General features: G+C 39.9%; 1 protein-coding gene across 1 annotated transcript; it reads left to right on the forward strand.

Moving 5' to 3' along the window:
* pnpla7a (patatin-like phospholipase domain containing 7a) lies at window positions 1–26948 on the forward strand. The gene is given in 36 exon segments (XM_038733439.1): window positions 1–126; window positions 583–634; window positions 1403–1468; window positions 2216–2303; window positions 2486–2568; window positions 2882–2982; window positions 3108–3248; window positions 3339–3498; window positions 4822–4902; window positions 5848–5976; window positions 6151–6231; window positions 6921–7050; window positions 7147–7218; window positions 7359–7435; window positions 7535–7690; window positions 7899–7976; window positions 8335–8540; window positions 9369–9500; window positions 9654–9777; window positions 10638–10751; window positions 11092–11158; window positions 11256–11405; window positions 13490–13553; window positions 13802–13970; window positions 15584–15766; window positions 15874–15992; window positions 16214–16370; window positions 17978–18109; window positions 19080–19149; window positions 19616–19732; window positions 19847–19995; window positions 20138–20290; window positions 20515–20634; window positions 21287–21371; window positions 22462–22577; window positions 23568–26948. Coding segments are annotated over 35 exon segments (4059 nt in total). The 5' UTR covers window positions 1–126; window position 583; the 3' UTR covers window positions 23706–26948.

Raw genomic sequence — 26948 nt, forward strand, 5'->3', positions numbered from 1 at the left:
GAAACATGGGCGGAGCTAAGCAAGTCACAGCACACAGAAAACTTTGTTAGCTGCATGCTAACTTTGCTCCATCGTATGTTTGGCAATGTTACAAGCTTGAAGCATCACGCCGGATATCATCGAAAAGTAAGTATAGTGTCTGTCCACTGAGAGTTTGATATTGCTTAGATAAGAAGTTGACTTATAAATAAGCACTATTTATAATTACTGACAAGACGGGTGCAACCTTAGTCAGCTGCTAGCTAGTGTTACTGTAGCTAACGTCAAGCTGTAGCTAACATTGAGACTATTAAATCAACCCCTTGAAATAAACATCAGCGTCCAGTTACTTTGTTGCAGGCATAATTAACATTATGCTAGCTTGTCGTTTACTTGTTAACACTACGAAGCAACAGGATGAGCTGGCGCAGAACATCCTGCTAATCCACATCCATGTTCCTGTTTTCATAGTTTCCCTTTTCCCACCAACAACTTCAGTTTAACCTCCTCACATGTAATTTTCCTCTGTCTCTGCGATGATACTGCGATTCTACCCACATTTGATGGTTTGCTGGCGTTTTTTTAAGCGTTCTTGTCTTACAGGATGGATTGCCATGGGGAGGAAGATGGAGAGTTGTGCAGATTGGCCACTTTAGTAAGCATGAACATTTCTTTCAAAACACGTTAAACAGCTTGTACAGCAGTGGTGACTTTATATGAACAGTGACAATTTCATAGGCAGTCATTAGCTGTTGATATTGTACTTACTGTTGGATTAAAGCAAAGGTTTTCAGAGTGGGAGGTGGTCCTTCACAGAGAGGGGGTCCAAACCGTTTCAGAGGAGGCTCAGTGAAAGGAAGTGACAAAAAAACACATTTGTTGCATTAGTTATCAAAACAAGATCACATAGAGTAGCCTAAATATGCAAAAACTAACAAGACTTTCAATGTTCTTGGTGTGGTCCGAAGTTATGACAAACAGCAAAAGTGTACTTGCTTAATTTTGCTCAATTCCTGAATGCCTATGGGAATCATAATTATGTTATGATTATCTTATATGATCATATAAATGCTCAACAATTGAGCAGTGTGCCTGCGAAAGGAACGCAGGTTTTCTCTATTTCCATTTCTGTTTCACATTCATGCAAACATTTACAGTCGGGTAGCTTCATCTCAGTTCTATAAATTAGGTAGGCATTTGTAAATATTTAGGGAAATGATTATGCTGTGAAAAAATCTAATTTCTACATTTTCCCTGCACCACACTTAGTGTGATCCTTGAAACATACTCCACTGGCAATAAAATCACTAAGGCTTCATTAACTTATTGTAATGCACTCTGCAGACTTTGTCTTTGTCCAGAGTGACAAGCTTTGAAATGGACTGGATTAAAGAAACTGTTCTAACCTAACTTCTGTTTTTAGGTGCAACAAAGTCACATCAGAGCACGAGTGCAACAGTTTGTGGAGGAGAGGATGCACACCACCATGGTATGAAATAACAATTCATTGACAGCCTATGCTTTCAAACTGCATGGAGAGCACTGCCCTAGATGCCGTTTTTCCAGATTGGGCAGTTTTCAGCGCAGTTAGGCTGTTTTCCTTTTTAATTGGTCGGGAATTTTTTTTCTGTTCACATAATCATTCTGTCATAGCATAGAGAAACCTTGTGAAACCTTACATCTGTTAATATAATTCAAGACTTTTAACTGTGGTGTTAAGTTTCTGGCAACACTGTCTGCATAAAGCATGTCCTGAGGCCATACAACATACTGTTTGTGTGTGTGTATAAACTAATTATCATAGTATACTAACAGTATACTATGATAATTAGAGACATCAATACTATACTATTTTGTACTAACAAACTGTGACTTTTGAATGTCACTGCCAGTTAAACTTAACGAACAGACTACATGATTTAATACTTAAGAATATTTGTTCCTAGAGTTGTTTCACCACTTGCCACAATTTATAGCATTTCATTGTGGGACAATTGTGCACTCAAATCTAGTTTGAATCTAGTTTCATACTGTGATTTTATTTATTTATTTCCTTTCCTACAGACTCAAAACCTGCTTAGAATTAGCATGTATGTATTTAACTGGCACCCAGCTGTGGACTTTGAAGGATAATGGTACCAAACCAGCAGCCTATTGTCCTATTCTGTGGGCAACTACGCTGCAATACCTTCTCATGTGACCATACCATCATTGCAACCCTCTTGTCTGTCTTCAGGTCACAGGTGTACTGATTGGAGCTGCAGTTGCAGTCTCACTGATTGGGATTGTGGTGCTCTTCCTATACAGGAGATTCAAGCTCGCTTGTGAGTCATCCAACTTCTTCCTGAACTTAATACTTGTTCTAATGCGATAATACATATTTTACATACTATTTGACTCTAAAAATACGCCTCTTCAGGGAATTCTATATTTTCTTTTAAATTTTCTCAAGAATGTGGTCTTAACATGGCTTCATTTTCATTTTGTTTTTGGATTCTCTGACAAGGTGAAAAACAGCCCGGCGTACCCCAGTATCGCTTCAGAAAACGAGATAAAGTGCTCTTCTATGGAAGGAAGATAATGCGAAAGGTTTTCTCTATTTCCATTTCTAGTTTACACTTATGCAAACATTTACAGTAGGGTAGATTCATCTCAGTACTATAAATGAGGTAAACAGGCATTCATAAATATTTAGGGTAGCGATTATGCTGTGTAAAAATCTAATTTCTACATTCATCAAGTGTTTGTATCTTGTTGCACTGCTGCATGAAACGTGTTCCACTGGCAATATAATCCATAAAGCTTAGTAATGAATGCAGGTCCTCATGGTAATATTAACTCCTTCTCTGCCTCCAATAAACAGCAGCAAACCTTTAAATATTGAATGTGTTTGATTTTTAAGGTCCAGACGCTGTCCTCGATTCCTCCTCCCACCTCTACCTCAGTATCAAAGCCACCGCAACGCATACGCAAAAGAACCAAAGTTCTGAGCATAGCTCGCAAGTACGCTCCAAATTATTATTACGTGTGTGCAAGTGAAGCCTTGAAATGCTTCTTCTGATTTGTTTTGAGATTTGCTTTGTGGATTGATTGAAGGAATTTGTTAAATATTCTGTGCTTGTCAACAGAATCCTGAGGATCCGTAAAGATCCTCCCACCCTGCAGCCCAAGGAACCTCCTCCCTCCCTGCTGGAAGCTGACCTAACAGAGTTTGATGTGCAGAGCTCAAACCTACCCTCTGAGGTCCTCTACATGCTGAAGAATGTCAGGTAGACAAATATTTAATGGTTCCTGCAGATTTAGCTTCTCCCATTGTTTCTCCTGTCTTGATAATGTGTGTATTCTGCAACTTGTTGTAGGGTCTTGGGTCATTTTGAGAAGCCTTTGTTCCTAGAGCTATGTCGGCACATGGTGTTTATCGAGCTGCAAGAGGGTGAAGGTCTGTTCAGGCCAGGAGATGATGACGATAGCATCTATGTGGTACAGGATGGACGACTCGAGCTTTGCATCCAGGAGAACGTACGTGGATAGCATGTTGATTTTCAGTTCTTCTTTTCAGAAAACAAACATAATTTGGTTTTGTTATATAATAGTTGTTGGTAGGGCTGAACGATTTATTAATCTAATACCATTTTTCTGCCAGATATTGTGATTACGATTCGATTCGCGATTTCAAAAAAAAGTTCAATATTCAATGCTAGTCTATTTTTGACGGAAGCTGCTTCAAGCAGCACAGAGCAGATGAACCAGGCAGGAAGTCAGACACAGAATGGCAGAGAGAATCTGGTCAATTTAAAAAATAAAACACCCTTTGCAGACTCCTGATCGTATATCAACAATAAACACAGTAAAAACAGACAAAATAAAGAAACAATTGAACTACGTAATCTACGTAACCATGGTAGAAGCACAAAAATCAAGGAAAACTGAACAAATCAACAAAATCTGTACATGTCCGCAAAGTCGGGCAGGCAAATCGCTTATTCTGAAATGCTCCATATGGGATTTGTAGCCGTGCCGAGAGTGGAACAGAACCAGTTCACAGAGAGCTGTTATCAGTAGTAGAAGCACACAAAATTACAAATTAACAACACGTCAACAACGTAGGGCAGGCTAACGCTCCACTGCTGAAACAATTCCAGTGTGAGTTGACACTGGACAAAATCGCGGCACAGCTGCCGCCTATGTCTGTTCGGCCGACGCCACGACGTTTTCCTCTATTTTTGTTTGTCATTGTAAAATGTACACACCCTGTGCCTGCTCTGATTGGTGATTTGGACCGTAACAGGAGGCGCATAGAGCTTGTGACTGACGAGCAGATCTGTCACACAAGGATGACAATGGAATCAATTTGTAACTGCCTGACTGTTTAAAACGGCTCAGATGCGCTGTATAATTAACCTACATTTTTAATTGCTGTCTTCACGATCATATTACGCGCAACCATTTATACCATTGTTAAAATACAAAAGTATCAAAAAGAGAAGCTTTAAAATTTGAAATCTAGAAGACTCTTGTCTGGCAGAGTGATAAACTGACTGAAATGTGTTTAAAATCAAGATATAACTGTAACAAACATGAATCCTGTACTGTTTTATTTTGATAGGTCTCCAGTGATGGGGTCTCTAATTATTAACAGTTAATGAAGTCTGAAGCAAGGGCATAAGCAGACTTTACTCTGTCGAATGTTTACATGTCCTCCTCTACCTTTTGAGAGGGCAGTAATGTAACATTCATCTAGATGCAGTCTGCTGTTTCAGAAACCAAGAAGTAGAAGAAAAATAATGGCTCTCCCTACCTTTATCTATATTTAGATGTTATTTGTGTTTTCCTGTTTTATAGGACGGTACAGAACCAGTAGTAAAGGACGTGCACCCAGGAGATAGCGTCCACAGTCTGCTCAGTATTCTGGACATCATCACTGTGAGCTCTTTATTTCTCTTCTCTGCTTCTGACTTCTCTTGTCCTCTGTTGGTGTCTCAGTCCTCCATCTCCTCTACACAGTTCATACATTCACTTATGGTTCTCTTGTTTAGAAGCAAACCTTTGTGTACTTCTTGTTCCGCTCAATTTGTTCATCCTTTACCCCCATATCCCTGTGTGTCAAGTTGGTCCAGTGGCATGCTCTGTTTTTGTTTCCATTTCCTATGTTGTTGTTGTTATAAAAGTTACAAATTATGTTTTTATCTTAAAAATTAAGAAATCAAAGCTTGAAAAAACAAATACACTGGATCATACTCACTTGTAAGTTTCTGTTTACTTTTAATCATACTACATATTTGAAATGCTGCAAGCAGTCTAAATACCTTGTATGTAATGGTATGCATGTACATTAGGGCCGAACAAATAATTGAAATTTTATCGAAATTGCAATATTTGTTAAAGGTGATACGTGCCAAAATACCATTTTAAATGAAATATTGTAGTGCTGCAGAGCTGTCCTGGCCCACACATCATATTCTAGAGAAAACATCTTTCTTTGGTATGGGTCCCCGCATAAATGTACGCCATAATTCATTTTAATATGGTTTTCAATCAAAATAAGAGTTATAATTTTAAAATGATCATTCCCCCTGGTACTGCATATCATAACATGCCATATTGGTCAAAATAATCGCAATTAGATAGTTTTTCAAAATCGTTAAGTCCTAGTATGTATTGATGGATTGATAGATGGATGGTATGGTGCGGGTACGTATGTATGAATGAATTAAGGTTAAATGCTGTTAGTCCAATCAGTTACTCTGTGGACAGCTCTAATTAGGTGGCTATCAATTTAGAAGTCAAAGATTTATATGAGGTTTTAGTGAATGGCTCCTCTGTCTTAATTCTATGCCTTTCTAATCGTTTTTTTCCTGCTTCTTCCAGGGTTATCCTGCTCCATATAAGACTGTATTGACACGGGCTGCAACTCGCTCCACCATCTTACGTTTACCTGCATCAGCCTTTGAGTCTGTGTTTAAGAAATACCCAGAGACACTTGTTCGCGTCATTCAGGTACCAGATTGTCTAACAGTAAATATACAGTATGTTGTGTCTGTTTTGCCTTGAGACAAATTTTCCTCCCTGTAGAACACATTATTTTAAAATAAAACATAATCATTTTTATCTAATGTGTGGGATATGTTCTGCTCTGTTTACCTCGGTGTTTCATTTTGTGTGTGTTTGTAGATAATCATGGTGCGCCTCCAAAGAGTCACCTTCTTGGCGTTACATAACTATCTGGGCCTAACCACTGAGCTCTTCAATCCGGTAGGAGGAAAATAAATTAGTGCACACTTATTTGTGTGTGTATACACACACAGTCATGCAGAGAGGCCCTCATTGAATACTTAAGCGCCACTGGTTATGAACAAGCACAGAAAGGCACATGATCCCTCGGTCACACACACACATGCAAGCTAATTTCATGCAACATTAAGCGCAGTATCATAACTCACTCCTTCATACAGCTCAGTAAAAATGAATAAAAATGACTACAGCCCCTCCACAGAAAACAGGGACGTCAGTAACCTCTAACCCTGGCCTGCCTCCAACTTTATTATAACCAAAAATACTCCTTTATTTTGTCCTTTTGGGAGGAAATATGTGGAAGGGCGTTGACTTTGCCAATTCCTGAAGCCTTTAAAAAATATCTTTTTATTGATAATTGTAGTCAGAAGTCTCCAAACACCTCAAATTACTAATAAAAATAATTCTATTTAATATCAATAAAAAAATGATCACCAAATGAAATGTCTATACTCTATATTTCTGCAGTGCTTTACCCACTGACCCACACTGGATATTTTACAGTTTTTTTATTTTCCTAATGTGTTAAATTTCCTATCCTTCTAATCTATTATAAATATGATATTTCAGTGTTACTCAAAATGCTACTGTAGTCCCCGCTAACTGAATTATGGACTGTTAACTGATTCATTTTGCTGCTGAATTGACAGGACTGTCAAGCGGTGCCTTTGTCCAATATAAACAGTGTGATGGGAGAGGTGACTACCGGGAAGACAACTCGTCGTTTGCACTTCCAGGACGAGTTACCTGCTGGGACCACGGAGAGCCCCACAGAGACAGGTCACACACTCACACATACATAATTCCAAATATACACCACACACACATTGAATATTTTTCCAGACTGATCCAATGCTGGCACTTTAAAATACACAGATGGTGTGAAGGACAGCCCTTCAAACAGCTGCAGGAAACCGCGATCCATCTCCATGCCCACCGACTGCACAGGTGGGTCACTGTCTTGGACATCAACAATCACCAAGTGGCATATGTCTGTATTAATTTGTCATTTGTCACAGTTGCTGATCTGAAAGAAATGACACGCACAGACTCTCCTAAACTCATAATCCACCTCCTTTTTCCTGCAGGTATTGACCTGAACATGGCTTGTGAACGAGCTCGAGTCAATATAGATGAGGGTCCCTCCAGTCCGGTTACTCAAAAAGTAAGACTTGCCTGCCGTGCCACGTCTTTCTTTACAGTCCCAGTACCCACTGCATCTTGCTTCTGACATATGGCACTCTTGTATGTCTGTCTCATGTAGTCCAGCCTGAAGAAGTGTGTGACAATGCAGCACACACCCTCTGAAGTGTTTCACTACACTGACAGCGGGGGGCAGTCCGATGCCATCCACCTCAGTAAGAGCAGCACAATCCTCCAGGCTGCTAAGAAGGACCTGATGGGAATTATCCAGCTGCAGGTGAGAGGTTGATCAGATAGTGAACATTATTTTAGGTGTTACTTATTTTCAAAACAAAGGTAACATTAATTTTGAATGTATGTTGTTTACCATGTTTTATGGGAAACTTCTGATCGCTGTTTATGGATAGATGAGAGAGGCAGGTTGTGTAGCAGTTGTTCTAAATATGTTTTTGTCAAACATTGTTTTTTGTTTTTTTCTATGGCAGGACCCCACTCTGCTTGAAGGCAGAGTTACCCTCCATCATGTCAAAGCTGGTTCTGTGGTGGCTCGTCAGGGAGACCAGGTTAGAACAACAACTACTTCCTTTCTGTTTTATGTTTCATGTAAGGTTTTTGACATTTTTTTGACATTTTTAATCGTTTTCCCCTCTTCAGTCAGTGTAGAGACATTGCAGGGACGGGTATACATGACCAGGTTCACTGGTAGAGCCATGTGTCTTTTATGTGTTAAACTTGCTCTTTAGTTGCATCTATTTGTCATTTTTCAGCACAGTATTTAAAAATATGCTTAACTTTGAACCCAGGTTGAACCCTCAGCTACTCAGTCAATGGAGCCACACAAAGAAATGAAATAAGATTTCACCTGAGTCTAGGCCTTCATCTTCAGATTTCTCTCCTCTCTCTCTCCTCTTGGTGCTTCAGGAGGTGAGCATGCAGTTTGTGATTTCTGGCCTCCTCCATGTTTACCAGCGGATGATTGACCGCGAAGAAGAGACGCGTCTTTTTGTGACGCACCCCGGAGAGCTTGTCGGTCAACTAGCTGTCCTGACCGGAGAGCCCCTCCTGTTCACTGTTCGAGCCCAGCGAGACTGCAGCTTCCTCTCCATTTCCAAAACACACTTCTATGAGTCAGTGCCATGGACACACCTGCACACACACCTATCCATGCAGAAAGGTGTTCTCAAGATATGTAGTCTTATGTACTGCCTTACAAAGGCAGAGAGCAGTTACTAAAGATACAGTGAAGTTTGAAGGCTCTTAGCCAAACTGTATGGCAGATATAAAAGTAATAAAAGCTTAATTAGATCTCGTTATGCTGATTCCTAATTGTACATACAATCATAAAACATAATTAGAAAATTGCTGGGATAATTGCTCTGTTTGGACAATGTAAGGGCGCTCAGGGAAAACAAACAAAATTGTCCGTTGTAATAAGGAGCTAGTTCAATAAATGAATCATGAATTAAATACATGAAAATATGTGATTTAAAGGTAGTTCAACCAGTGAATTCCACTAGAGTCAGAGGCTATAGTGCTAAGCAAGTTAGCTTTTAGCAGAACTAGTTACCTTTTTCCCTTCATTATTTTGTATTTAGCTACGGTACTATTTATGTGTGACAAAAAAACTCTAAGTAAGATGTACTCAAGTGATTTTTAGTTTTTTTTTTTTTAATTCAGTGAAACAAAAATAAACAGGGTAAATTGGGTTTAGCCATGTCTATCTCACCAGCCAGTCTTAACTAGCTGGACTGCAGTCACTGCTGTTTGATTTTTACCTCTGTTTTATAGTTGGTTGAATTTGTAATGCTGTTTTTTTCCAGTTACTGCATTTTGGCTTTGTAGGACAGTGTTGACTGTAGACCTAAGAAACATAGTTGACTCAACAAAATGCGATGTGAATGGTCTGGTAATATTCTTTTATCTCCCTTTTCTGTTGATTTTTGTCTATTCCGCAGGATAATGCGTGTGGAGCCGAAGGTGGTGCTGAATGTTGCTCACACAGTGGTGAGGAGGATGTCATCTTTTGTCAGACAGATAGACTTTGCTCTTGACTGGATGGCTGTGGAAGCCGGCAGGGCGGTCTACAGGTATTCTACTGATAACCTTGTATACCTTGGAAAAATGGTCTTGATTGATTCATGTCAACAAGTGATCAGTGGAGGCAACTAAATTATTAAATGTAGGTTTTGGTTCACAAGCTTGTTTGCATATTTTCAGTGAGTTATCTTCATATTTTTCAGGCAGGGAGACAAATCAGACAGTACTTTAATAGTGCTGAGTGGTCGACTTCGTTCTGTAATCATGAAAGAGGATGGCAAGAAGGAGCTGATAGGAGAGTATGGACGCGGCGACCTGATTGGAGTGGTAAGGACCGCAATGGTGAGGGGGAACAGATGGTGGATAGTAGTAATTTTCAATATTTGCTTTGTGTGCATTATGTTAAGTTGTTTTTTCACTTCTATTACGCTGATAAATATTAAGAGGATATATCAGGCGACACAGTTCTGAGTTTTTATTCAAAGTCCATCAAAAACTTGCAGATTTAAACATGCATGAGGGGAAAAAGGTTCCTCAGTAACAGTAGTTTATCTTCAAATTCATAGCCTGTTCACTGGCAGTATGTACGGCGGAGCTACCAGTATGCTCTTTACAAGCATGAGGCATAAGACTAGTATTGCTGTCAGTAAATAAAAAATCAAGTACATCTTATGAATATTAGGGGAAAGTAACTAGTAACTAAACACTAGCTGTAAGCCAGCTGAAATTGAATTTAAATAAAAATTTATCAAGATAACACTTAATCTTTAGTATCATCAAATAAATACAGCAAACAACAAGCTCAGAAAATTAAATCCATAAATGTAACCTTAAATGTTACAGTTTAGATAAACTTCTGTTTATTCATTCAGAATAATCAAAAACACTTTGTCTGAGACTCTTTTTGGGACAACTCCAAATACTTTTAGACTTTTAGACCTTCATTAATGAGTTCAACAATGTATATTTACTGGATTTATATGTATCATTTAGATGGTGATAACTTCCATTTATCCAAAAAAAACCACTTTATACCGTTTTTTCTTGAATTCCTTCCAGATATAAACATATGAGTCTTGACAGACCTGGATAAAACCTGCATCTTGACTGATTGGCAGAGGCAAACAACCGCAGGGTGGTAATTCTAGTTACTTATGAACCTTTCAGTTTTCTTTGGTTCCCTGCAGGTGGAGACACTGACACGTCAGAACAGAGCAACAACAGTGCATGCTGTACGAGACTCTGAGCTCGCCAAGTTACCAGAAGGAGCACTCAGCTCCATCAAGAGGAAGTTCCCTCAGGTAGCATGCGCCTTAATTGTTAAATTCAATTTCATCTGATGTGAAAACCCAGTTATTTTTTGTGAAAAGAGCATATTTGTGTAGTGTTTTTTTGAAAAGGTCAGCTTTGAAAATGTTGATTTGCTTTAAAATGAATGGAGTTGATTGAACAGGGCCATCAATTGGACAGTGATGTGGGTAACGGGTTCCCAAAATAATTTCCATTTTTACTTTACTTTTCTTTGAATATAAACTCAAGATTACTTTACTGCGTATAAATCACATTTAAAAGAAAAGCATTGCTTTGTACATGGCGTCTGTTTGATGAGTAACACAGAGTCGCTTCTAAAATGCCTCTCAGGTTGTCACCAGGTTGATCCACTTACTAGGACAGAAGATCCTTCAGCAGGTCAATGGTCCTCTGACAGGTATGTGCATCTCCCTGGCGCTTAGGGTTGTCCCACCGGTGTTGGCGTTTATCTTAACTTACTGTTAAAGCTTACTAATATGTATGCATGTCCCCAGCTCGCAGTTTGGCCCTCCAAACCCCCGGCAGTAAGTGGGATGCAGGGAACCAGGCCTCCAACCTCTCCACTGTGACAGTCCTGCCCGTATCAGAAGAAGTACCTCTCACTGCCTTCACTCTGGAGCTGCAGCATGCACTCATTGCAATAGGTAAGGAACAAAAAAAAGAGCTCAAATTTAACCAACTGTGCTCAGGGTAGAGGACGCATCAGGTCCTTGATAGTAAACATCTGGACCGCCCTTAGACACAGTCTGGTCTAGCTGTCTGCAGACTTCATAGCACAGGCATGATGTGTGTGGTCATCTTGTATTATAGGTGTTCCCTGCTACAACCTAATAGCTCTGCCTCTTCCCCAGTTGATGAATTGTTTATTGAAGTGCGTAATCTGAACTGGGAAGCTCATTTTCTCTGTTCAGTGTTTGCTTTGGGTCAAGTGAGATTAAAAGGGTAAATTCACGTTGAATTAAGGAATTTGGTTTTCATTACAACAAAACCATTTAAGGCATCGGGGAGGGACAGTAAGAGGGGTGAAAGACCTGCCGTGTGTGTGTGTGTGTGTGTGTGTTTTTTTAGGTTTGTTTTATTGTAATATTTTGATTAAAAGCTCATCACCAATTCATACAATAGAAATGACATATGATACATTCTATTTCAAATGGACAAAACTCACCACCAACATCACCCCCTTACCCAAACAAGATGGTGTGCATATATGGTGGCTTGCGTACAAAGCTATTGCCAAGGAGACGATACATAAAAAGTTAAATAAATGAATTAAATAAAATTTGTTGAAGAAATATTGTGAGCCAGGTTCAGGTGTGATGATGAAGTTTTGGAGACTGATGAAGACTTAACGTGGCATGGTTTGAGCCCGGCCGAGGAGAATCAAATCTGAAGCATGACATCTTTTGGTCCTTTTTATGTTTCTGTCTTCCCTCTTGTTCCTGTATCAGGTCATCTTTAGCTGGTCTTAACCTAGAACAACAAATCTATCTGATGTTTAGACTGCAATGCTACGTCATATTGGAATCTATTACTATTCATGAGTTGATCTCTAATCTGTGGAGCCAGTAAATTCTTGTAAGACTCAACCTTGTAAGATTCCCAGAGAACACTAATATTTGCTAGCCTGACACTTCCTACCTTATCAGTCCAACTGTTGTCTCCCTAAAAGGACAGTAACATGAGAGAAATAACTAGAGCTGAAAGGTCCGTAAACAACCAAGCTAGACCTTTCCCTGTTACTTCAATAAATACCCCTAAGAAATATCTCTAACAAAATACTATAATAATAAAATGAAAAGACAAGCATATCTCTCACGTAGTAATTAAAAACCGTGTGCTTCCACCTCGTCTTTACCAAGGTTAATATAGTTTTGGAGATTTCATTAGTTTTTATTTTTGTTTCGTTTTGACTTTTTGTTTTCAATTTCAGTTTAGTTTTAATTCGTTTATAACGTGGGTTTGCTAATATAGTGTAGTTTTTATTTTTGGAAAATGCTTCGTTTTAGTTGAGTTTTAGTTCAGTTTAGTACAGTCCAGTTTAGTTTTTTCACAAAACATTAAAATATAAGTGCAATCAGAAATATTTGTGAAAAGGAACTCCCTTTTTTAAGTTATATATGAAGCTTGTACAGTCATGGCCAAAGGTCTTGGCACCCCTGAAATTTTTCCAGAAAATCAAGTATTTCTCACAGAAAAGTATTGCATTAACACATGTTTTGCTATACACAAGTTTATTCCCCTTGTGTGTATTGGAACAAAACAAAAAAGAAGGAAAAAAAGCAAATTGGATATAATTGCACACAAAACTCCAAAAATGGGCTGGACAAAATTATTGGCACCCTTAACTTAATATTTGGTTGCACACCCTTTGGAAAAAATAACTGAAATCAATCGCTTCCTATAACCATCAGTAAGCTTCTTACACCTCTCACCCGGAATTTTGGACCACTCTTCCTTTGCAAACTGCTCCAGGTCTCTCATATTGGAAGGGCGCCTTTTCCCAACAGCAATTTTAAGATCTCTCCACAGGTGTTCAATGGGATTTAGATCTGGACTCATTGCTGGCCACTTCAGAACTCTCCAGCACTTTGTTGCCATCCATTTCTGTGCCAACACTTTTGGCCATGACTGTGAAACTGCAGATAAAACTATCTTGAGACATGTCAACTATCTTGTTCGGTCATGTATTTAGACTGGACATATTGACTGTAACTTCTTTCACATACAGGTCCCACTCTTCTGCTGACCAGTGATATTATTAAACAGCGACTTGGAGCTGCAGCACTAGACAGGTATCTTTTGTGGCAGACTGAAAGTTGATGGAAACGATAGTCTTTAATAGACATCTCAACACCTAATCTTTTCCCCTGTCAAACAGCTTATTGGTCTATTAGATTTTTTATTTGGGCTTTCTGTCTTTCTGACTCAGTTATTAAATTCAGTTTAAGCATGCTTTCTTGGCACAACAGAAAAATGGATCTCATGTGTGCTGCCAGCTGGGCAATGCTGCCTGTCTTTAATGGACTCCTTTCCTCTTTAGTGTCCATGAGTACCGTCTGTCCAGCTGGCTGGGCCAACAGGAAGACATCCATCGCATAGTTCTTTACCAGACGGACAACACGCTGACCCCATGGACTCAGCGGTGCATCCGTCAGGCCGACTGCATCATTATTGTGGGACTAGGAGAGCAGGAACCTGTTGTTGGAGAGGTGAGGTGTTAGGCGTGGGTTACAGCTGGATGAAAGTGAGAGGAGAATCAGTGGCAAAGGTAGCGATGGGTTAGGAATCTTAGTGAAAAATGACAAGGATCTCATCAGAAGCGATCTGAAGACGTCAAAGCAGAGCATCTTGTGGGTGTGCAGTCTTTTAATTGAATTTCCTGTTAGTTGGGCACTGTAGTTTTTAGCCAGTGTTTCTCAAACAGAAGTAGTTATTGCAGTTGTTTCGGACTATTTTCAGTGGTGGATTTTGTGAGCTTGTGGGCTACCATTTAAGATCATTTTAGTACCACAGTGGCAGTCTATGACACATGGGTTTTGCAATAATTGTCAGTGGGATCAATTCATTGTTGGTTTTGGTCTTTTCATGGGACTTGTTGACTATAAATGCTCCGTTTTTGTATAGTGCCTTTCTAGTCTTTTCGACCTCTTTTACACTACATCTGTATTCAACATTCTCAAACATTCATTCACTGGCGGAACCAGAGGCAATTTGTTGTGCAGCCGGGGATTGAACCACCGAGTTTCCGATTAACGGGCAACCTGCTCTACATCCTGAGCCACACAAGACATGTCCTTTAACTACTCTTAAACAGTGTTGATATTTTTTTCTGTCTTGGACTGAAAAGCTGAATATCTTGTAAAGCGGCAGTTAGTTGCTGATCAGTTAGGATTGAGCTATTAGGATTGTTCTTCAGAGAAATCATCACACCAATTATTATTATTATTATTCACTTAGCCCTTGTAAGCGTGTTATCAGACAAAGATCTTGGTAGAGTCTGATTTGATAATAAGGGCCATGCTCATCATTGCACTCTTTAATCATGTTCAAACCCAGTGGTTTATCCGACTGAATGGTCACACAGGCTGCGAAAGGTTTGTATTTGACCCTTGGGCATACAGGAGAAATGAGCAAAGGGTAGATGGATGTCATGAAAGAGAGGCGGGGTGGGAGAGAAAGGAAGTTCATGTCCGTATGATGAAGGAAAGGTAATTGCCTTCAGTGGGAAAAACAGTCACAGAGAAAAGTAAGGAATGAATCCCCATTTAACCGGAGACAGTGGGAGAAATGGATCAATATTTGCTCAGGCTGAGAATGAGTCATAGCTCTGGGTTGATTTTTATCTTTCAGGGCACACACAGACATCCTCTCACCTTGTGCATACAATAAACTTTTAACAGAGGGCCTGTTGGCTAGGTGGCAGGTCTGACCTTCCCTTCAGACTTTAAAAAAAAAATTTTTTAAAGCCTGCTAATTCAGGAGCATCACATAATGAAACTGCCTCAGCTGGGAAATTACACACGGAAATAAATTAAATTAATTTATGCTCTTATTGCTCCTTCTGCTACCCAAAATTCCCAAATATAACAAATAATTATAGTGTAGCTCTTTATATATAATGGTATATCTCAAAATAAGAGTTCTTCTGAAATCACACCTGGAATCAAACACAAACATTAAAACTGCAATCACATACCAAATGCTGATGTTGTTTTCCTTAAACCTAGTGCAGTCTCAGGTTGTCATGAGTTTGCGGCCACTCTGAAGAAAGTGAGGAGTATAAAATATTCTAAGACGTCTGTGCTCGATGCCTCCCCTCTAGCTGGAGCGTATGTTGGAAGGAAGTGCAGTGCGCGCCCAGAAGCAGCTGGTGCTGTTGCACAGAGAAGATGGCCCCCCACCCAAAGGAACTGCGGACTGGCTCAACATGCGAAGCTGGATCTCCAGACATCTCCACCTGTCTTGTCCCCGAAGGGTCTTCTCTAAGAGGAGCCTGCCCAAACTGGTAGGAATGGAAACGGTTGTTGTTTTTTTCTGCTCTCGTTTCTCATCTGCAGATCAAAGCACTTTCCTTTGTACTCTTCATTATTAATGCTTTTTTTTCTCTTTCAGTTGGAGCTGTATCAACGTGTGTTTGAGAAGCCAGCAGACCGCCACTCAGACTTTTCCCGCCTGGCTCGAGTCCTTACTGGCAATGCTATTGCTATTATCCTGGGAGGTGGAGGGGCCAGGTAAAGCCACCCCACTGTCTGTCTTTCCAACCAGTTATTCAAGTTCATGGACTGTTATCTAGGAGCTGAACTATTATGTATAAAATTTAAAATATGATGCCTCTTCTGGGCTCAATGGATTTTATAATTACCATAATTACAAAGATTTTTGGTTTAATCTTTCTACTGGCAGGGAACATCTGTGTTTTTTTCTATGTTTATTTCTCCACCCTCCTGTTCAGGGGCTGTTCCCAGGTGGGGGTAATGCGAGCTGTCTGCGAGGCCGGCATCCCAGTGGACCTCATTGGTGGCACCTCTATCGGTTCCCTGATGGGGGCGCTATATGCTGAGGACCGTAGCCACAGTCGCATGAGGATGAGGGCCAAAGAATGGGCAATGGTGAGAGTCAAAGAAAGAATAACACAAGTCTTGTAATAAACCCGAAAATTAAAAGCCAAATATAAAAGGCAATGATATTTTGATCTGCTTTATATCATCCTTTTTATATCTGCTTTATATCAAGTTAGGTGTTTCAAATTTTATCCCACCTATCATCATAAGACCGTTTCAAGTCCCCTTTTCCATTCTCAGTAAAGCAACAGTCGTGGCAGGAGACATTATGTTTTCAAGTTGTTGGAGGGGAAGGAATTTATTCAAAAAGTTCTTTTGGACACAAAGATGAACTGGTTCTTTGCTGTGACCTCAAAATGACCATGACAAACACCTCATAACTCAATGATTGAAGTGGCAATTCCGACAAAATTTCACATAGATGATTAGTGGAAAATAACGAAGAGACGGGTTTTTTTCACCTAAAAGGTCAAAGTTCAACTTCACTGTCGCATCATAATGTCCTGGAAAATTATTATTCAACACCATATCTCAGGAACAGAAGTGGAGATCGTTGTGAGCATACACAGTTCACAGTTGGTCAGACACTGAATAGGTGACACATTTCATCTTCTTGTTGTACCAGAGCATAGTTCAGCCCATCCTATTGTACTGTTCCACCTGCTTCTTTAACATGTTATCTGTTACGTATCGGTCCAAACTTACATGCATAACCAACACTGCCACCAGGATAATTGGTCTCCCCACACACAACCTAGCAGAACTAAACAGTAAGGCCATTGCACGCGTTGCAACCCCAGTAGCACAAGATATCAACTCACTGAATCACCATTTTACCATTCTGCCCTCCAGGCGCAGGTACAGTGCCATAGTTCATCAGCTCCTCGTCCACTTGGTTTGGTTTATCTTGGTGAGAGGAATATTTCCAAGCTGTCTCAATTTTCTGCTTGAGTCTGACCTTGAGTGACCCCTAACAGCTTTTTATTTTAATGCAGTTTAGACATTTGATATAATTATATTGGTTTGGTTTGTGTTGCACATACAGGCCTGGATGGTTTGTACATTAATCTCATGAACAGACCCTTTTTAGTTGTATGAAATTTATCCTTATGTCTTTAATTCTATGACCATCCATGACAGCTAATTAGAGACACCTGCTCAATGTCCAGGTCTGCAGTCTGAGCATGTGCTATTACTCGTCTCCCCTCGTCCTCCCTTGGCTCTGTCCTTGCTTCTGAACCTTCCATCTAGAAGCAGCTGGCTGGGTTGCTGCTCCTTCGTATCGAATTAAAATAACCACTGTTGTAATAAAAATGTTGTCCTTCACAAAGTCAGGCAAAGAAGGTCAGAACAGGACAGATTGCGCTGTTAACATGTTGATACTTTTTAATGTGGAGTGAATTTATCTGTTCAAGATTTCTCAAATTACAAAGAAACGCATGTGTACACACCAGGTGGAAAGAAAACAAGATAAATGAACCATCATGTTCAGCATAGACAAACAATGAATCAAAATCCAGACAATTTACTTTTACATCAAATTAAACTTTAATTTCGAGGCGTTAATTCTGCTTTGTACTTTATGAAATAGACCTTGGAATTTTGTCGAGGAAACAAACCTTTTGGCTTTTCTTTTTTTCCGGCTTTCCCTGTAGGAAATGACTTCAGTGTTTAAGAAGATTCTGGATTTGACGTACCCAGTCACCTCCATGTTCTCCGGCGCTGCCTTCAACTCCAGCATCAGCAGTGTTTTCAAGAGCAAACAGATTTGAGGTGAGTGAGATGAGGTTACCTAACTCCTGCCTAACGTTGATTGTTTTCTCGATTAGTTGTTGGGCCTATAGGATGTCAGACACTAATGTTTCCCAAAGCCAAAGGATGACATCCTCAAATATCTTCAGTTTACTGTCATGGAAAACCAGAAAATTATTTGCATTTAAGAAGCCGAAATCAGATAATTTTCTTTAAAAATGAAACCGATTAATTGATTATCAAAATAGTTGGCAAGTAATTTAATTGTTGGCAAGTAGACTATTAATTTTTGTAGCTCTACTCCTAAGTAGAATCAGAACTGAAATGGGGACTAAAGAAAAAAGCACATACATGACAATTTTAATGACCTCGAACATTCTTATTATTGTTTTTAAGTATGCTTTGCACCTGCCTCGGAATTCTCTTCTTCCCACTCTGACTCACACACACCTACAACTCAGGTAAACACCACGGCTTGCCCCGCCTCTCTCTGTCTCTCTCCCTCCGTCTGCTCCATTTTCTCCATCAGCAGTACGTTTTATAAAGTCGCCTAAAAACTGAGAACTCGTCTTCTTCTATATATTTCTACCCGTGATCCGTTATCACGGCAGCAGGTGAACTGCACGTCAGCTTATTAATGACGCAGCCTATCAAACAACTGAAACCAACATCTGCACTCTGTGTTCACTGTTGTTTTACCTGGTATGTGCGTAAAATATCCACCGTGACTTGTAATGTAAGTTAATAGTGTACCATTTTTTTTTTTACGGCGTGAAGTCTGTGCGAGAACACGTGCACATAAGATGACTGCTGCCCCCCCCATGCGTGCGCATGCCCACGCACCCAATGACACGGTCCGATGCCAATTTTGTAGACATCGCCCAACCCTAATGGCAGTCAATACGTTTGAGCAGATAAACATCCAGACATATAAGTGACATAAGTAAGTGTATCATGTGAGCCTATTATGTTTATCTGTGTCGATGGAACCTTTTGTGTATGCAGGACCTTTGGATCCCGTATTTCAATATCACAACTGACATCACTGCCTCGGCTATGAGAGTACACACTGATGGTAGGTACACTTTAAAGAATCCTTTGTTCTTGTTTGGTAAAAGTGTTTCCCAAATGACAAAAAAGTTTCTGTTATACACTCTTGAACAAAATCTTAAACTTTTGATCAGCTGATGAACAGCCTATTTGAGGTTAAATGCAGTTTTCAATAAATTGCTTACTCTCTATTTTTTGTCTCTTGCTCCTGTTTCTTCTTTTGGCATTTTGAAGCAGTACTTTACAACCCGGTTATGATCCACCAGCGCGAAATGCGAAATGCGAGTACTTGCAATGTTTCCCCCGGTCTTAAGATTTTGTTCAAGAGTGTATGTCCCTCTGAGATTTCTGCCACCACTGTCCACATTGGCGACATGACCCTTTTAATTTGTCTCACTCACGAGTGTAATTTTCCAGAGTGGTTGCCTTCAATTAAATACGTAGTGCATATAGGCATAAAACTAAAAAGAGTTGCCTGTTTGCTGTTTAAGGTTCTCTGTGGCGGTATATTCGTGCCAGCATGTCTCTGTCTGGTTATCTGCCTCCTCTCTGTGACCCCAAAGATGGACACCTGCTGATGGATGGAGGCTACATCAACAACCTGCCAGGTTTGTTGCACTCTTTTCAGTTTTAAAACTTCACACCTCCTACTATTTAATATGAGAGAGAGAGAGAGAGAGACTCCTGCTGTCCCACCTTTTGTTTCCGTTTCCTCCTCCTAGCTGATGTGGCGCGCTCCATGGGGGCCAAAGTGGTGATAGCTATTGACGTGGGCAGCCGGGATGAAACCAACCTCACTAATTATGGCGACTCGCTCTCAGGCTGGTGGCTGCTATGGAAACGCCTCAACCCCCTTGCTGAGAAAGTAAAGGTAATGGATTGATTAAAAATAAAGACACAACAGACTCTGCGAGGATGTGTAAAATTTAATGAGTCCTATGAATAACAACAAGGATATTTTTGTAGGTGTTTTTCAGTGACCCATATGTTAATTTCTAAACTTGCGGTCTCAGGTGTTGAACATGGCGGAGATTCAGACTCGGTTGGCCTATGTGTGCTGTGTCAGGCAGCTGGAGTCTGTGAAGAACAGTGACTATTGCGAGTACATCAGACCTCCAATCGACAGATACCGTACCCTGGAGTTTGGCAAGTTTGATGAGATTGCTGTAAGTTTGAAGTGTTGTTGTCCTGTGATTCTGAGCTGTTTCTAAACTCTTTGTTTTTTCCCTGTTCATTATTTTTATTACATTTTCAGTAATAAACGTCAGACAAATTCCCACAAGGCATTCTGAATGAATGTTTTACATTTTCTGGTGTATCTCTTAATGATTTTGCCCATCAGTAGATAACATTATATTAATGTGTGATGGTTTGTGTTTGTGAAATGCAGGAGGTTGGATACCAGCACGGAAAGACTGTGTTCGATGTTTGGGGCCGCAGTGGAGTGGTGGACAAAATGATGAAAGACAGACACCAGGAGGAGTTCTACAACACTCAAAGCAAGAACAATGTAAGGAGAATGGTGGAGGGAAACACATACGGGAATGCTGTAGAATATATGCCATTAAGCCGAGTTCAATGCAGAGCAGTGTTCCTTGTGGTTTGAAATATAACAATAAATTCTCATCACTACTCTGACATGTTTCAAACCTCCTTGGTAAAACATTGGTCTACAGTGAAGAAGCTGACATCACACATTTATAATTCAAAATATCACACAGTCGTGGTTTAATAAAAGTTATTTAAAAACATGTAAATACAGAGTTGCAAATTTTGTATTAGCCAATCTGCGAATCTCGTGACAAAACGCCTCTTCTGCAACGCCCGGAGCGAATTCGCAGGAAATCGCATCTTTGCATTGACTTTGTATGTAATCAAGCCGCCCAAAATGCCGGATTCGCTTTCAGTGTGAACACAACTTTCAAAATCTTCTCATCTTGTTTTTGCCCATCGTCAAGTCTTGTGGCACACTTTTATCATCACACCCCTAATCTCAGCCTTTATGTCCCCACCACCTTTCAACACAAAGAGACGCCCGTGGTTCTAACAGACAAGGTGTTGACACCTGGTGTAGTTAGAACACAACTGGTTAGTTAGTCCCTTTTGGTTCAGTCTTTTGAGCATTTCATTAATGTGTATACATGTTTGTGTGTGTCTTCCAGGTGGTGACTTGTCCCAATGCTTCCTTTACTGACCTGGCAGAAATTGTGTCCCGCATCGAGCCCGTCAAACCTGCACTGGTGGACGGTAAAATTACAGATACGCTCATAGTCAGAAACACCCGTGATGATACATTTAAGCTGTGGCCAGCAACTCTGTAGGTCGCCTGGTCGTTCAGTTGGTTGGTCAGTCCACAAAAATGTCCCCACCCTTTGCCGTAGAGGTTTCTCCCTAGGAGGTTGAAATTTGGCATGAAGGTTAAGTGTGTGTGTGTGTGTGTGTGTGTGTAGGTGTGTGTTGAAGTGCGAAGGGTGTGGCAGTGGGTGTGGCCTATTGCAAAAAGGCACATATATTCTAAACAGATTCACATAACATGGCCAAACTTTGTATAAAGACACAGAACGACAGACACTTTCATTGGTGACAGTTGGCCCTTCCCCTACACTTTACCCACGCTCCCTTGTGAACTATATGTCATAGACTCTTGTGGCATCATTGCACTCAGCCGAGAGCAGTTTTTCCTTCCTTTCTTCCTTCCTACGTGCGCGTAGATGCATAAGTCTACTTGATCCCAGCTATTGCAAATTAGGGCTTTTTTTTTTTTATTGTGCGCACACAATTTCTGGGGGAAGGTATGCTATTAATGTTTCTCCCCCATGTTTGTCTTTGCCGGTGCTCGTTTTTATTTGTTTTTGGGCGGGTTTTCTTTTTCCTGTCATACTCTATTAGCAAATCAATCTGTTTCAGATAGGAAAAGAAATGGACTGCTGAATCTCCACTGCAGAATACATTTTTAGCAATTATGTGTTACACTGCACACACAGGTTTTAACATACTGAACGACCTGTCCAAATGTAATATTTGCAATCAAATAGAAACAAATTACATATTTAAATTTGTTGTTTTATGTTTTGAGTGCAACCTAATACAGCAACCAATGATGTTTTTCACCGATATCTTCATTCTTCTCATTCTTCCTCTTCTTTCTATTTAAAATCTATTTGTTGCCCATCACTCATCAAACTGCCCTGTTTGGTTCCTCACATTGTTGCACAATTTTGCTTTTCTGACTCATTCACCTGCACACCCACATTTATTTGTCACCTCTTTTAAACACCACATATTCACCCGTAATGTGCTTCTTTTCTTCAATTCATCTGCTCCTTCCCTCCCTCAGAGGAGTCAGACTACCACACTGACTATGAAGAGGAGGCATTAGAGAGCGCTCTGTCTGACATGGAGCTATACAATCGCTACGGAGAGCACACTGAAGGGGAGGAGACTGCTGACACGGTGGGAACCACTGGTTATAACATTGGGCTTTAGTCATGTCTAAAATGAGCATCTCACACTGTAAATATTCACCTCTACAGTGTACTTCCACATTGGGCACAATCACTTTTTCTTAAATCTAGAGTTTGGGAAAGTCAAAAGATCCTTGTTGGCCATTGTACAAGGCCATCCATCCTGGAGCTTGGCCAATGCATGCTTCAAAAGTGATCTATAATACCATAAGATATATCCTGAAATTGGAAGACACCTCAGGGTCACCTAATTAAACTAAAATGATATGTTTTAGTTCTTGTTAAGAGGCAGGGAAGAACATTTTAAAATAAGGGGATTTTCTGTAGTAAGGCCAAGACTCGATTTAAGCCTTGAATGTTTTTCAAGACAGACAAAAAAAAGAGAAAAAAGAAACAAACATTGCATAACCCAGTTCATAAAAGACTTGGGTCTCCTGCAGTCACTAGGTCTTCCTGGCAAGTTAAATGGCTGTATTGTCTAACAAAGTTAGAAGTGTTGCAGCTAAGATTTAAAAGAGGATACAATTTTAAAAACTAAACCGTACCAAAGAGAAGAAGAACTAAAAACAAAACAGTGAAAAATGTCTGTGGTTCCTACAAAGTCTCTTGGTCTGTCAATTAAGATATAGTAGTCAGAGGAACAAAGGTCAAGTGACACTAGACCATCTCTCAGCCTGATTCATCAAATACAAAACAAATTACAGTGATCCTACTAAATCGATCAGCTGATTATACACATCTTTTAGTAGTACTTCAGAGAGTAAAGAGATAATTAGTGAGAATGGATTGGAGGTGTACAGCCCAGGCCATTAAAGAGAAATGCCTTTTTTTTCACTTCTATGATCAGGATAGCCAGACATCTAAAGAACAAGATGAGCTGTTCAAATAAAATTGAATTTGAGATTAGATGTGTAAAATACCGTTCCGATTGAACTCCTCGTCCCTTCAATGATATCATAACCTTACTTGTGATTGCCAGGATGAAGAGCTGGAAGGGAGACATGCACGGCACATTACCTCACGCAGCAGCAGCCACCCTCTGTCTCCCACCGTCTCGGACAGTTCACTGGACATGCTGTCAAGCCAGGACGTCCTTTCCAAACAGTCCATTAACTGAAGTGAAATGAACTCTGCCCGAACAGGTCATCACAGTTTAACCTGCCTGTCTTTGCCACATTTTACCTTCCAGTCTGTCCCACGTGACTCACTGTCAGCCTGACTGTGAAGACCATTTTACCCTCTGTAATCTGACCTCGTTAGCTGTGGGGTTGACATAACAAATGGACCAAATACAGACAGCCAGTTTCACATTTACTCAGCTGCAAGTCATATGCATTCCTATCACACAAGAGCAGCTGCAAGTCTAATATTTTCTCATATTGAGATAGTCAAGATTACTTTCTGTAGCTTTACATGAATCACACCTGTCCAGTGGAAGACAGAAGGAAGGAGAAGTGAGGATTTCCATGAAATATATATATTTTTTTATATGAACCCAGATGAAAATTAGTTTTGACTAGATTTGATAGTCATTACCCAAATTCTATGTTATCTAGACATTTTTGATATGATTTCCCCAGGTTTTGACACATCTGTCTCTGAGATTTGTGCCAAGCACAGCAGTAGAAAATTACCATGTCAACAAAATTCACCATGTCAAAAAATTATTAAAGGGATAACTAAGAACAACATGTTTTTACACAAAATAATGTGTTTTAAATTTGACTATTTACACCTCTTTAGACCACCGACAACCAGTCAAGTGAATTAGTCCAAGAAGATAAATGACTGTAATGCTATAATCTGTAATGAGGGATCAAATTTTAAAGAATTCTAAGCCAAAAATGTTGGGAGTTACTTCTCTGAATAACAACATAACATACTGTCAACAGCTTTCAATGGTACTGATTCCTCAGTAGATAGTGTATCCAGAGCAAACTGTTGACAGTGTGGTCTGTGGATTGTCCTGAGTATGTGCGACACTGTTTCTGATGAGAGATATGTTCAATGGTGGGCATGACGAATGAAAAAGAAAACCTCAGAGACTAATTTTTTAAACTTGGGCAAATGAAACCAAAACTACATGGCTAGATAACACAAGAGGCAAGTAAGACACTCAGCGGCCACTTTGTCAGGTACACCTGTCCAATACAACAGCTCTGCCATTAGCATTGAGGTCATAACTATGACCGTCAGAGGTAGTTAACACCTCTGACGGTGCCTGGTTATAGGAATCATGGCAGAACAGCTGTAGGGAATTGGACTGTATAGGTGTACCTAATAAAGTGGACACTGGTTGTTTTTGAGCAGAGCTAATTACAGTGATCAATTATTCTTTCAATCTACAGAAAGTATGGGCATGCAGGTGTTGAATTGTTGTACTAAGATTAATTTGGGAAAACGTGAATCTTGTACTTGCCCACCAAACATGACTAATTTAAAACCACAAAGAGAGCGCAACAAGCAGCCCACTGCGTGGTCATGGCTGTCAGCTCTGTTTTGTTGTACCCAGTGTGCCAGAGTCATGGAGGGAAGTTAATGATTGCAATCCACTTGAAAGTACCAGTTTCCCTCTCAGCTGGCAAGACAGCCTCTCCCCCATCTGTTTTCTGACTTGAATTTGTCAGACACAGACTGAGCAGCAGATAGTGTGGATCTGCTGGGTGAACTCGTCTCCGCACAATTCATGCACATGGGCTATCTGCAGCAGAAACATGTTGTACACAAGTGGCCTGTCAAGATGTGTTTAGGTCCTTTTTTTTTTTCAGTGTTTTGATCAAATGTTTCTGTAGAAACTGCAAACAAAACAGTAGTCAATAGAATAGTCAAATGTAATTGTGAAAAAAGTGATTCATTATATATTTTCATATTCAAGCCAAGAATATATACAACCTAAGCCCTGGATGAATTTAAAACCGCTGGACAATCATTCCTGAAATGCAATGCACAATTAAACTAACAAATCGTTATAGAGCTTTGTTTAACACGCCTCTCTGTATGACACTATACCATTATTATAGAATTAACTCAATCTCAATCACAACTAGGGCTGCAAATAACAATTATCATCATTATCATTAATGTGATGACTATTTTTTTTTTCTCCCAATTTTCCCAAAATAGATTAATCTTTTGCTCTATGTCAGAAAATAATTTCGTCAGAGCCCAAGGTACATTTTTCCAACAGTCCAAAGCCCAAAGATAATCAATTTACTACAAAGTAATTCCAGGCAAAGCAAGAAATCCCCACATTTGAGAAGCTGGAACCATCAAATGTTTTGGCATTTTTGTTTGAGGAATGGCTTAAGCAATTAATTGATTATCAAAGTAGTTGGTGACAATACTGCATAACAAACATTTTGATGAGGATCCCTTAAAGCTGGGGTAGGAAATTTATTTCAGAAGCATTTTATGTTATATTTGTTGACATTCTCTTTACGTCCCGACAGCAATCAATAAATGAAATGCTCTGACACAAAGATGTCTGTCTACCTCCCTGCCTGGGATTATATCTCTTGCTAGTTTCTCCAAAGTTGCCTACCCCAGCTTTAAATTAGCTTTAGAATTGTGACCAATATACTTAGTGGCACATTTTCTTGTCACTGTCCTCCGACTAACAATCTCATGGTTGACACTGCACTACAATTTTTTTTATTACTTATCTGCCGACTCATACATTGAAATACCAATATACCTGCGATAAACTAATCAGCTGGCCGATGGCTCTAATCAGTAGAATATGAGTTAAAATTTTCTGATTTTATTATCTTCCCACTTGGTATAGCACCCTGTGTGCCTCCCTATATCGACCTTCTGTTCTGTAGCTAATACTGGTGCTACAGTGCCCGCAGCCTTACACATGTAGATGGTAGGAGAATCAGTGTGATTAACACTACGGAGGTCCCATATGTTGTTGGGTAAATGGAGCCTGGACACAGAATGTGCGAGCAAGGCGGTGATAGGAAAACGTTTGCTGTTTACCAATGAGGTAATGGTGTTTGCACTGGTTTTTTTTGTACTTTTGGGTGGTTTCCAAAAACTGAGCACAATATATTGGTGTCTGGCAGAATGAATGTTTCACTACTTTATTAAATGGGACATGGTGATGGATGAAGTGCTTATGTAATGTGTGGAACTTTGCCATGAAGATAATGTAACGAAGCCTTAGGTAACCCATACGGAACAACAACCACTTGTGCCCTCTTTTGGCATGCCTTTTGATGATTAGAGTAGAATAATGACTGATGTTTGCCAATAAGCCTGTACCGTACGACATCAGTTACATGTCTATATGTATGTTGTTTGACAAATATTGTATTTGATAATATATTGTTACTAATAAACCAGTGTTTGTTGTGTA

This window comes from Micropterus salmoides, unplaced genomic scaffold, assembly GCF_014851395.1.
Source record: "Micropterus salmoides isolate LMB-PRFRI ecotype aquatic unplaced genomic scaffold, ASM1485139v1 Ms_hic_scaffold_20, whole genome shotgun sequence".
Taxonomy (NCBI): domain Eukaryota; kingdom Metazoa; phylum Chordata; class Actinopteri; order Centrarchiformes; family Centrarchidae; genus Micropterus; species Micropterus salmoides.